Raw genomic sequence first — 14,122 nt, forward strand, 5'->3', positions numbered from 1 at the left:
TTGTTTTCTCCCCCCGCCGTGTAGAGAAGGTGGGGGGGGGGGGGGGGACCCCTCCCTAATCAGAGTGTCTTGCCAGGGCCTGGCCATGCCTTCCTCAGCTCAGTACTATGGAAGGGAAGGGAGGGCCACTCTAGCACCCCCCAGCTTCCAGCCTGAGCCACTGCAGGCATGTGTCAGCATTTTCTCAGTCCAGAGAGAATGTCCACGCACTTGCAAACCGGTTCAGCCTGTCCAGGTTAGACTAACCTACAAAGATCGAATCAATACAGGCTCAGCCTTTTTAAATGTCTGTTGCTAGCCCATTAGTGTTAGAGGGGTGAGATCTAGACTATATAATGCCACAGAAAGAGATACTGTGGTGTGTGCTCACACACAGTATTTGCTCACTTAAATGAACAAGCTTTCAGGCTCTTGGCAGACATTATACTTAAGATGCAATTGTTTTTCAAACAGAGAACAAAGCTGAATGTAAATTGGAAGCTACTTGGAAAAGGAGGCATGAGTTTAAATCCAATTTAAGGCCTGTTTAAAAAACTGGTTTAAAACTCACATGCACACATGCAAATATTTATCTTTAGTCCCAAGTATCCCCTTGAAAGTCAATGGAACTACTCGATGCTCAAAATGAAGAATATATAAATTAATTCTTTCCAGGATTGAGACTTAAGTCAATTTAGTGATTGCTTCACAATGCCAAGTAAAATTAGCACTAGTTGACAAAGCAGAAAAGAAGCAGATTTGGAGAATGAGTTATCATACCTTAAAAAGCCGTGCCCTAACCTTATTGCTGACAGTGAGCATTACTAGCGAATGGAAGTTGATCTGATGATGATAACCTTTGTTAGTAACAGGTATAAGTACTTTCTGTAATGCAGACGTATCTTTAGATGTGATCCTTCTTAGAAAGGGCCATGTACAGGCATTCAAGTGTTACCAGGAAAAATTGCCACTTTCCCCGTAGAAACCATCAGTGTGCAAATGTTTCAGCTTTTTTCTTCCAGTGTAAAAACAGTGTTCTGGGAGAAAAATAATGCAACTACCACCAGATATAAATCACTCCTGAGTGAAGTTTTCTTGGGAGACTGAACATTCGCACACTTTCCCATGGCTTAACTCATCCCAGGGACCAAAAGGAGGGAACCATACAGAAAGGCTCACATTCCTTCCAGACACCAGCATCACCCCAGTCAGAAGAAGGCACAAGGGGCAGCTCCTCCCACCCCTCCAGTAGACTGGGAGGGGAGGAGATGATGACAGCTGCTCCCCGTCTGCTTCTCATTCCAGAGTCCCTGGAGTGAGAAGCAAGCAAGGGACTTTGCCCGCTTCTCCCGCCACTTGGCTCCTGGCACCCAGAGCAAAGCAGAGGGAGTGGAACTGAAAGCCCTCTGCCTGCCTCTCATTCCTGAGTCCCTGGTGTGAGAAGCAGGCAGGGAGATTTATGCTGTTTCTTCAGTAACCCCCCAGAATGGGAGGACTAGAGAAGCCCACATTTTTCCCAGACCAGAATCATTCCAGTTTCAGGAACAAGGAGCAGGGGAGATGGGACAGTTACAGACTGAATATCTGTACTGCTCCCTCTGCTGGAATAATTTCTAGTGGTGGTAAAGAAATGTTTGTTTGTACACAGCCAAAGTTGAAGCATGCTGGGGTCCTTCTGTGCATACTAAATATATACACAAAAATAGGAATAGTTAAAACAAAACCCAGGAGAGAACTTGAATCCCCAGGAGTTTCTGTCCATTTCATATTGAAATACAAAGTGAAACACTCCATTTTATTGATTGAAAATACTTTTAATTACATATTGGCTTCCAAACTGCAGCCACAGGAACTGTGGAATAATTGGTTTGTGTCTTCTCCGCTAGTTTTTTTTTAAACAGTGGGACTGTTGATTCATTTTAGTTCCCTAAATAACAAGATTCCTAAAATGAGGATTTACAACCCAGATTTCAGTAGGCAGTATACAGCAGCTTAAACCACATCTACAATACTGGATATAGTTTGGTATGTGATTACATTAATAAACTGGAAGTGGTTATGAAAGAAAAAAAGAATACAGAGTTAATTAAGAAACTGAAGCGCTAGCTTCAAGGGAAAGATTTAAACAAACAAGTTCATCTGCATAAGTTCATGAGCACGAAGAGCTGCATATGAAAAGCAATAAAGAGAAAGCCATTTACGGTATACAGCAAATTCTCACTGGCCCTATAAAACAAAGCAACTTGGCAGCATTTTTGCACACCATCTACTGGCACCTTAGCTATTAGCTATCCACATAAACAGAGAGAATTGTACAGCACATTCCTTGTGGAAAACAATTTCATTTCAATTTCATTTCATAGACATTATAATATAATTCACATATGAAGTAGACACTGCGCTTCAACATCTACCAAGAAAGATAGAAATAATAGCTTTTCCTCCATAAAAAGAAATGGTAGACATCTTTCAGGAGATTAAACAAAACATAATTAAAGGTGGTGCTCAAACAGAGGGAGAACTTGGTTTGAATTCCTTATGAGACTTAGACCATGAAACTATCTTAAGAGAAGTAGCACGACACAAATCTGAGTACGACTTGAGAAAATGCAAGGAAAAAAACACTCTGCAAAATTAACTTAGTGATTATCTTTTTTGTCTGTAATTCTGTGACTGAAGTAGTACTTCCAGTCTTATCTAGTATGTCAACCTGTCATTTCCTCCAATTCAAAAATTTTAAAAAAATGTTTCTAAGTAAAGATTTTGAAATCAGTGATTTAACTTGAAAAAAAATGAGGAAAGAGATGCATGAATAATGGGAATAACTTTTGGGCTGACTGGAGTGACTGATTTATTCATTGCTAGCCTGAGCACAGCACCTAGTATGAAGAAAGGAATGCTCCCAGCAAAAAAAAAAAAAAAAAATTATATATATTCTGTGCTGTTTGCTCAATAGAAACAGACTGGAATCCTTCAATTAAGCTTAGTCTTACAAGTGACTTCATAAATTGCAAAAACAAATCTTTCAGTTCACTCAAAATTTTAAGTGGTATTTTTACAATGGGGACTCAAATTGAGGTTCTCAGATCCATAGTTAAGTCACAAATAAGTGGCCATATATAACGCTAGAGTGAGAGAGAGAGAGAGTGTGTGTGTGTGTGTGTGTGTGTGTAGCCATTCATTGTGGTCTAATTATGAATCCATATATAAAAAAGATGCTATTATCCGAAATCAGTGGGCGATTCAGGGGCTCAGAAACTGAAAATTATGTCAAATTTATCTCCTTTTTTGTCTTAAATAAGGACAACAGTTGTATCAAATTTTCAAGTGAAATGTTTTATTCAACTGAAAAATTGTCAGTTTTAGAATGTTTTAAAGAAGAAAGTGTTTTTCAACCAAAACCGACCATGAAAAATTTGAGACATCTGTCTTCTCATCCTTTTTATGTGCCAAAGATGGGAAAGACATCAGGCAAGATAGAAGGGTGAAAAGGATTTTTTTTTAAAAAGTAATGAAAATATGGTTCCTTTCCTATATATTTCAAAGAAGTATTTTAAATCAGGGCTAACTTCTGGGCAGCCATGGGCCACATGCCATGTGGGCCACAGAACAAGACCCTACCACCTGGGTTCTTCTCTGCCATGTGGGCAAGCAGCCCAGCTACCTGCTTCCCCTCCAGCCACATGTACACCCCTCCCAGCTGTGCATGCCTACTGTATGTGCAGCTCCACCCCACCACATGACAGGCAGCTGAGCTTCTCCCCACCACACACAGCACCCACTTCCACCCCAGTCACATGCCCATCTGCAGTAAGGTAGCCCAGCTTCTGTTTTTCTCATGTGCAGCATGAGCAACCTGGCTCCTCCCTGCCATATGCCCAGAATGGGCACTCTGCCCCCCACAACACATGTGCATCCCTGACTCAATCCCACTCTGCTGCCCCACCCCAAGGAGCATGGCAGGAAGCAGAAACCAGAGACACAGAGGAGCCTGAACAACCTGGCTGCTGTGGCAGAAGCAAGGGTGGGAGGGGGTAACAGTGGCTGTGCTGGGAGCCCATGGACTGTTTTATGCATCTGTAGGGTTCTTGTCCCAGCAATATCACACTGGGAAGAACTGGGGAACCATCTTTATTATCAGCAACTAACAACTCCCTAACACTATATGATAAAAGCAGAACAGCAACACAAGGTAATGCAGGTCAGGCAGCATTCTCTGCAGATACAGTGCAAAACATAACATACAGCCATTCAATGCAGGCAGTCCTCAGACTTACAACACAATTGGTTCCTAAAAACCATGTCTTAAGTCAAAATGTTGTAACTTGGAACCGATTTTCCCATAGGAAACAATGTTATAAATGGGGGATTGGTTCCTGAACCAAAGCCCGATACCCTATTTTCACCAAAAATAACCCATAATTTTGTAGTCAATCAATTATAGATGAGCAATATAGCTACGTTGATGTATTTATATTGTAATTAGCAATTACATTGATTTGGAAGGACTTCTTTGAGGTGACTGCTGGATTTTTTGAAGGGCTCTTGGTTGGACTTTACGAAGGGTTCTTGACTGGAGTCTTCTCAGGAGTCTTGGCTGCAGGTTTTTCTGGAGTCTTGGCTGCCGTCTTAAAGAAAGCGTCTAAGGAAGCTTGGACAGATGTTTTCCAGGGAGATGGGAGATGCAGTGAACGTGTTCACTGGCATGGCATGGCATGGCATCACATCAAGTGTTGTAAAGTCGAAACTGACGTTATAAAGTTGAAACAGGATGTCAATTTATAAACATTATAAGTGCAAAATGTAACTCGAAACATTGTAAGTCGAGGACTGCCTGTACACAATAGGCTGTATGCCAACCCTTCAGGTGACATGTGCAGCCCATGGGCCACCAGTTGGACAGCCCTGTTTTTAAAAAAAACTAATGTTATTTCAAGCAGATTTGTTACCACTGTTACACTCCAACTGCTACAAGCCTGTAGGGATACAAGTGAACTAAATCACCTCACTTTAACCCTGTATAAAAGTAGATTTAAATCTGGAGTGGTTTTGCTACATTTGCATTACTACAGGCTTTGCTCTTTCCTTTGGAAACTGCTCCAAGGGAACATTCGTCCATGACCTTAACGTAAAGATTTTATTCCCTTCCATAAAAACATTCCCTGCCAAAATACAAACCATTTGGGCTTTAATCCAAGAGACTGCTTTGAGACTAAATGGAAAAAAATATTTCCTCTCAAGCCAAAAGGGGAATTTTGACATCTTTCAAGTAGAAACCTGACTATGCAATTTAGCTATTTGTGACTGGACACACAATCCTTGCTGGATGTAGTTGCACTATCTTCAAACAGGACCACTTCGCGTTGGCCAGACTAACTGCCTCAGTTTAATCAACTCTCCACAAAATACTAACAGGCCAAGGAAGAAAATAATTGTTTTGTTGCTCCCACACTACCTATTAAATTAAGTGCTGAGACATTATTTTCTATAAGAATCCTATTGAGTAGGAGTACACAGATAATATCCGACTCTAATCCAGGAAGAAATTTCTCTCTACTACCCAAAACATGCCCAGAACTGAGTTCACTTGGTAAAAACATTATGGCCTGTGCCATGCAGGTCATCCATTATGAAACCGGATTTAGAAAAGCACACCTTTTTAAACATGCCAGGTGTAACATCAGTGACATACTGCAGCATTTCCACAATCAAAACGTGCTTTTGAACAAATACACAGAACAGGTTCCAAAGTACCAAATCACACTCCCATTTTGGAAACCAAACTGAAACAAAACAATTTTGTTTGTGGTTTCCTCTGAGGTAGAAATTCCAAATATGGTGTTTTATAAAACAACTATGCATGATGTTTCTGGAAGGAAATATGCTCCCTAATAAACCTAGGAACAGTGAAAGTGATGTGTTTACCGTCAACTTCACTTCTGAGTAACAGTAATGAAACTACCAGTCATGCCAATTACATGCAGCAGCTGCTGGGACTTCCAGAATGTTTGACTCTAGATCAGGGGCGGGTAATTATTTTGGGCAGAGGGCCGCTTCCTGAGTTTTGGCAGGCCATTGAGGGCCACATGACAGGCAGCCCAGGGCAGATAAATATTAATTTTCTAAATTTTTTAGGGGCCCCGCAGGCCAGATAGAATGGCCTGGCGGGCCACATCTGGCCCCCAGGCTGCATTTTGCCCATCCCTGCTCTAGATAAGCCTGGGGTGCCTGCAGAGCACGATGGGAGATCGCCTTGAAGCTTTCGATGCTGAAAGCCTAGCCCTGGATTTCCAGACTTTGAGACCTAGAAGAAATGCTAGTCCAAAAATTACATTGCTGGAAAATTTCCTGCCAGCCTATCACTACCCCCATTAATTGAGTCTGGACACTCCTAGTCCTGGATATATTATAGTGGCTTAACCATTTTCTCCTTCTGCTCCATTTCCACATGCTTTTCATCAACCACAGCTCAGCCATATATAAACATCAGAGCATAGAACCATTCAGCTGTATTATGTATTCTCTGCAAACATCCATTTGCAAGAGGAAACCTTCACACCCAGAGACAAGCAATCGCCACCCCCTACCCACTCAACCATAATTGATGGGAAGTAGGCAGGGTGGGATATTAGGTTGCCACCCACATTTTGAAGCTAGGATTCATGTGCGTGATATTAGTATACATATTACCTTATAGTAAAATAACTGGAATGAGGAAGAAGGTGGAAGGGCAGGGCAGAGCGGGAAATGAGTTGGGAGACATTTGTAAAAACTTTTCGTTCCTGAGGTATTGCAAAAGCCTAGCTGAAAAAAGTAAAAATTGGAAGAAGGATTGTTCTTGGTCACTGCAGACTACAGATGTGGTCCTGCATCAAAGAATATAAATGTACAGGGCAAGAAAAGAAAAAGCTACTGTTGCAACTTGATTTCTCCCTATTGTATAAGTGAGCCAAGTTTCAAGAAAATATGGTTTTATACCAAAATAACCTTGCATCTTGTTCCTACAGATAGGCACTCTCTGTGAATAAAGTTGGCATATTGTGCAATGCTCTTTAACAATAACATGAACTAAGTGCTTGGAAGATATTGACTTAAAAGTATCTTAGCCACACATTTTCTACTACTCTTTTTGTTCTTCAGGCCAAACATTTTATCTATTAAACTACAGCTATCAAGCGCTCCATGCTGTATAAACACTACTGAATGCAGCCCTAGATCCTAGATTTCCACTTTCCAGTTGTAAGAGAAAACAAAAACAAAACAGAACCATTCTATAAATAAAAGCATTCAATGCCAAGATGGGATTACAATGCTACTTTGAAGCATGCACAGCTAGCTCAGGGGGTTACTGAATGGCTAGTGATTTGAGTCCCTAGATAGGTTACATTTAAGCAAAATACAGAATATGGAACAGTTACCACTGGCTTTGAGCATGTTTCCTATCAGTATAGGAAAAACAAACAACAAACATATGAAAAAAATAACTGAATGTGGTACAAAACATGTTTGCAATTTTAAATGTGGTCCCTTACAGTAATGCAGCATGTACCACATACCAGGGCAGGTAGACCACAAGGGCAGGCACAGAACTGCTGTGTCCCTGCAGTGAAAGGATGGCTCCTTCAACAAAGGAACACGCAAATAAACATGATGCCAAATTTCCTTGTGTTGTGTTTACCATTAAATTATATTTCTGGCTTGAGCCTTGCTATGATTTTATTGCGCATATTTTAACGTTCACAATGCCTTTGGGAGGCTGAATGTTTCTAATTTCTCTCTTCTTATTTGTAAAAGAATAAGACTATCCAACATTCCAAGCATTTTTACAATATAATAAAGAGAGAGAAAGAGCATGAAAATGAAACATTTTTAAGGGCAAGTGGCGGGGAGGGGGAAGAATCACCTGATCACATGCTGCTGTCCAATTTCAGTCAGTGTTTTCAGGCTAGTGCAATACGCCTGAAATTAGGGCCCAAGTTCTAGGGAACCAGATGAATTAATATGAAATTCTAGCCTTGGGCCACCAAAATCCACTGAGAGGAAGAGATAGCCATGCCTACTTCCCTTTTCCCAACTTCAGATGCTCTGCCTTCTACCAAGGGCTCTCAGAGTTCAATCAAACAGCAGCAGGGTAACCAGGGTACATGGTCACAGATCCAAGGAGTAGTTGCTTTTCATCCTCAGCTCCCTTAATCCAAGTGACAGCACATAGGTCTTGTTGAAAAGAAACACAGAAGGGCTGACTTTTCTCCTTCTGACCCAATGTCTATCCTAGATACAAGGGCATGGAATAGGAGGGGATGGAAATCCCAGTATACACGGGCACTTTTACACATGCTCCACGGGGTGGGGGGAAGCACTTTAATTAGAGCCGCTCTAATTAAAGTGCTGTCGCATCCCCTGTATCAGAGTCCCCATGATAGAATGGTAGCAGGGGCACTTAACCTTAAGCTCGTTCAATGAGCTTTAGATCAAGCACCCCTGCCACCATTTTTAAGTGCAGGGACACTGATGCAGGAAACTGTTGGAATGAGGCAATTGCCATGCTCCAGCAGAGTCAGCTCCAAACACCTGGAATTCCAGGGCACTGGAGCAGCCTCTGAGCTTGTGTATAGGTGCCCCAAGAGACAAACGGGGATAAGAGAGAAGATGCAAATTACCAAAGAACTAGGAGGATTAACACCCAAGGACACATGAAGAGTGGGATATGGTGGCAAAATAATATTTCAGTCCAACCTGCAAACTCTTAGATCTATTTTGAAGCTACTTTATCATTCCTATTCTCTTTATGCAAACAAAAATTCAGAGTCCAACTGGGAAAAGCTGATTTACAAACCATAATTATTTAGTAGTTTTTGAAATAATCTCATTATTCCATAACAAATTCCTCTCTCCCCTGTCATTTTAATAGCATCAAAACAATCATTTCTCTATTCTATATTAAATGCAAGTGCCATAAGCCCATTAAAGTAAATAAAATGAAATAATTATTACAGAAATAATGATTAGCTATCATGATCACAAACTTTTATCATACATATATACACACACTTTTAGTAATATGGCTACAACACTATTTTATTTATGTGCATATACAAACTTCTGTCTGCAGGTTTTCCAAGAGAAATCAAACAGCTCCTGCATGAAATACACACTTTATGGATTTCTTCCTATTTTTTTTTTCCTCAAGAAAGGAACCCACACAGAAATGATTCAACATAACATTTGATAACAAAAACACATAACTGACGTGTGTTGTTTCAACAAAGCTATGCACATCCACTAGAGTCCTCCTTTAACCCAAAACAAAAGAAATATTGCACTTGTTCAATCATCAGTATTTGTAAATTTTGTATAAACATTGTTATTCAACTGACTTGGGGAAAATATTTATGCAGAGTTATATATTTATGTCTCAACTCTGCTGAGTTTCCAAGACAGAAATATATAAAAACATGCTGGTGGCCTGCAGATCTATGCTGGAATATTGTACCAAAACAGAGTTTTACTTGGACATCAGCAACTTCCTTTTTTCTGAACAATTTAGACGTTTGATTATTTAAAGATAACTGGTAGAACTGATAATGCCATGGTAACTAATTGACCCTAGTAAACTATACCAAATGAGAAGTACACCATGAGGAAGTACACCTTGGCCTGAGAAAACAAGATGTCATTCATCATGGCTGTGAATGAAGGACACCAATTATCATGGCAAAATCTTTTCACTTGAGCTGTGACTCTAGATACACCTTGGCCAAGGTTTGGACTTTTAAAACTGCAAAATAAGTCCTGTTGCTTCCTAGATGCAAAGCAACTAAGCCTAACCTCAGATCATGAATGAGTTATTCCTTACCACTGCATGAGGATAAAAAGGGAAGTGCAAAAGAGTAAGGTGTATGGACTAACATCGTTTTTTGAAAAAGGTTTCCATGTGAAACTTTAACAACATATTTTCTTTTGCTTTGTTTCAGGCTAAGCCTTCCAGAAGGGGGTACACACATCTGACATCACGTAACTGGCAAAAATAACTTTTATTCTCTGAAATGCAGATTTTAGCCTTCCAGTTACCACCCCAAACTTACCTATCAAGAACAAATATAATTCACTAGAGAAAATTGTGACAAAACACTGAATCTAACTACTGAATTAAAGAGACTCCCACTCCGTTTACAAAGAATGTATAGTTTGTTTTGCTTAAAATGCATAGTTTTAACACACACAGAGAATTAAGCGTTAAAAATTACATTACAGGAAAAGGTCAGTGTGGATGGACAGGTGATGCACAGTAATGGACAACAATATAGAAATCCTCTAGGGTGTTGGTCAGTATCTAAGAAATAAAATTATCATTTGCATGTGAAGATTTTATTTATTTTTTATTTTTTTCAACAATGAAATCCAGTCCACATTGAAAGGGATTTGTCTTTCTGTCCAGTTGATAGAGACAGACAACGGGGGAATCTAAAGAAAACGCAACTAGTCTGAAATCTCTATACCTTCAGGATGGCTGCAATGTGGGGGGAGTTAGGGAAGGGAGAAAAAGCTGTTCATTTTGTAACATCTGGTAGAAAGTAAGCAATGTGTAGTGATAGATATCAGCAGAACCTGAGCTTTTACCAGGAAAGGAGAAGAGCTGTTTAAGACAAAAGACAATGCTGGCACAAGAACAGAGTTAAACTGGCCATGGATAAATCTAAGCTGGCAATGAGAAGCAAGTTCTTAAATATCAGAGCAGTGAGGTTCTGGAACAGTCTCAAAATCTAACCTTTCTAAAATGGCACTTGATAAGCTTATAACAGATTACAGGATGTAGCTTTTGTAACAGCAGGCAACTGGATTCAGTAACTATTATGCTCCTTCAAGTCCTATGTTCTATATGTTCTTCTAGATTAAGAGGCAATTTTTCCTTCATAGCTACTATTCCACTTACCTGTTACTAGGGTAGCAGGCACACTGTTTAGGTCTACTGCACATATGCTGGGCAAAGTAGGATAGGAGAAAAAGAAAAGAATAGGGAAGGGAGTAACTGGAGAATCCACCTCCAACAAACTGAATGTAGACGTACCCAAGAACCTGGTCCATAGCTTGAAAGGCATGTCTATCCTCTGCATTGATTTACAGATCCATTAGTATCAAATCTATTCTTGATTGGCTACAAGAAAGCCCTCCAATACCACATGGGGAAGGGGAGAGGGAGGAGGAGGGGGTTGCACAGGAGAGATGAGATGAATACAGGCAATTCACAAATACATAATGTTTGCATTCTGTTGCATCTAAACAAGGATACTCCAAAACAACAAAAAAGCCTATCTACAGTAGTAGTAAAGAACAGCAGTCACAGATTCTGTATAGTAAGTTAATAATTACAACAGTATTTAAGAGTGCCCGGAAATTTAAGGGAGCTCGAGACGGTAAAAAATTATATTTAGTGCTTATGCTCTGCTCTCTTAAGAGATTTTAAAGCAGCAAATCAAAGTTAGCAGTTTCTCCCTCATCTAGGGAAGGAATAGGTGACACAATTTTTTCCAACGGGAAAGTCAGGTTAAGATCACAATGATGAACATAAAAACAATTTACAATAGAATCCACACAATATTTTTATTTTTATTTATTAGCTCTGGTGCTGTATAAATGTTGGTAGAATGCCCTGAATCTGTTATTAATAGGGATATATTATTATTAAATCATCTGTTTGGGTGGTAGATTCAACAGCTCGGGTACTCACAAAAATGCCTTCCACCCAGAAAAAAAGTTGCTCAATTGCATTCCCTATCAGTACTAAATCTCCAATAATGAAAGTATACCATCTAAGGCAATATTAGTATTTAAGCCTATCTAAAAATTTGTATGCTTTTAATACTCAAAGATCACAGGGCACACTGGAATTCTCTTCCTTGACAGCCCAGTAACAAACACCTACAATGCGTAACTAGATCTTTTTGAGAATTTTCCAACACTTGCTTTTGTAAAATCAGAATGATTAATCACCCAAAGAGAAACCTCATAAGGAAGAATCAGTTCCATGAATATTCTGATTTGGAAAACAGTTACAAAATAATAAAAATATCCTATTTTGACATTTTGAACACACAGAAGTTCAATTTGGAGGACCAAAATGACCTTGAAATGTATTTTACAAGTCAGAAATAAATTTAAAAATGTAAAAATGAAAAAAACATAATGAAATGTTTTAAAATCATCAATACTAAACAAACACCTCATCCCCATTTGACCACATTTTTCCTGATTTTTAGTGTGAAAAATGTTGTCACAGATTAGAATAAGAAAAATATTTGAAATCTTTGAAATACAAAAATTTCTCTCAGGATAGAGAAACAGTTTTCTGGCCAGCTTTACATACAACAAATTCCTCACAACCAAATACATAAGAAATGTACCTAAAACAGTTATCACTCCCACAAGACTAGCATCTCATTTCCCCTTCTTTCCAGATTAGAAACTGAAGCTGTGGAATAATTTTCTTTGTAGCACCCCAGAGCTAATTCTCTACAAATGACTCCTATTGGGCTTGGGACCCCTTTTATTTATTTGAACCACACATTTCATGGTCTTTGGTGAAGGAGAGGTACACGTAATAAATGTGCATACACCTATTAATGACCCCTAATGAAACTTCTGGGGAAAAACATGAAAACACCAAACCATCATAGTCACTTGCCAGGTTTAATTTGTTCATCAGATTTGAAAAGCAGACTCCAATTGTATATTACATGCTTACCTTTTCACTATAAGTTTCAGTGTCTTATGTGAACCTTTCACCAGACAAATAGCCTCTTGTCTGAACCCAGAGAGGCCCACATCATTGATGCCAACAATTTCATCTCCAGCCAGTAACTTGTCAACAGCTGCAGCTTTGCTCCCTTCTTCAATCTGAAAAAAAAAAGAAAAAGAAGTCAAAAGTAGAACGAATGAGATCACGTAAGAGCTTGATTTATAAGCAACTTTTATTTATTAGTACTTCATAATATTTGGGTAAGTACTAATACATCGATAAGCAGTTAAAATATGGTAACATTGTGCGCCTGTACAGTACACAAAAAGTTTCAGAGCTAAAAGTAGTGATACTGAAATAAACTTTATCAGGAAGAGAAAAATGAAGGAAGATCTTCCTGAAGAGAAGACTAGAACTCTATTAACTGAGGAGTGAGTCAAGGGCATTGTAATTCTGATTAACAATCTCAGCTCTACCTTAAGCTTGTCTAATACAGTTAATCAAACATGCACAACAGATCCCTGCATATTCATTTTAAAATCTGGTCATCTGGATAAACTAGCCAATAATAATTACAATAGCTTTACTAGTACATTCACCTCAAAAGATTTCTGACCTGCTATGGTAACCAAAGTATTGTAAAACAAGTTGCATCTGGACAGTGATCTAATCTACTCAATCAGGCATGTAACTGAACTAATATCTGGGGATAGTAGCAAGTATTTTCTTATGGGAAACAACTGAGCATTTCACAATATCTGACACAGCTATCCAACAATTTTGGGTAGCAGAAAGAAGGGAAGTCCAAGAACCAAAAGACCATGTCACATGCCAAGAGTAATGTGGTTATTTAGAAGTCCACCAGTAGAACCCCTGTATGACTGCAGCTGCTCCCAGCATTTTTCATTGATTATAGAAAACGTGAGATTAACGTTTTCTTCAAACTACTCAAATTTTCCTGAAAAAGACAGATTACTTTAAAGTAGTCATTTTTTGCCAATCCCCCCATATAGACAAGAGACAGACCTTCATTGTTAATCTCTATAACAATTTGCAAATATGACTTGCAGAATTACCGAGCTTCCATTGACTTCAGCTACATTTGGATGCTGAATTGACTCGGGCATCGTTCGGTCATAATGTGATGCCTGAGTGCCCAGGCCAGCGGTGATACATGGTGGGACAATGTAACTGGCTGCAATTCTGGCAGCATGGTAGTGGCCAGGCCAGCAGTGCAGCTACTTCTATTTTTTCAGACATACCCAGTTTCTGCATCTGAGGATAGTACTCCAGTTGCCTCATCTTCATTACACTACTGAGGTTCTTAGTACTTCTGCAAATTAGAGCTTTGCCTTCTTTAATTTCTGTTCTCTTTTGCTGTAGACACAACCATCACCATCCTTGCCG

The 14,122-nt window shown here is 39.4% G+C and overlaps 1 protein-coding gene across 1 annotated transcript in view; it reads right to left on the reverse strand.

The window, feature by feature from the left end:
• The window catches only part of SHROOM2 (shroom family member 2), a 150,031-nt gene that overhangs the window by 121,255 nt on the left and 14,654 nt on the right, over positions 1 to 14,122 (reverse strand). The window contains exon 2 of the mRNA XM_025209247.1: positions 12,722 to 12,873. Within this exon, the coding sequence (XP_025065032.1) occupies positions 12,722 to 12,873 (152 nt within the window). The remainder of the gene's footprint in view (positions 1 to 12,721; positions 12,874 to 14,122) is intronic.

This window comes from Alligator sinensis, unplaced genomic scaffold (assembly GCF_000455745.1).
Source record: "Alligator sinensis unplaced genomic scaffold, ASM45574v1 scaffold312_2, whole genome shotgun sequence".
Taxonomy (NCBI): domain Eukaryota; kingdom Metazoa; phylum Chordata; order Crocodylia; family Alligatoridae; genus Alligator; species Alligator sinensis.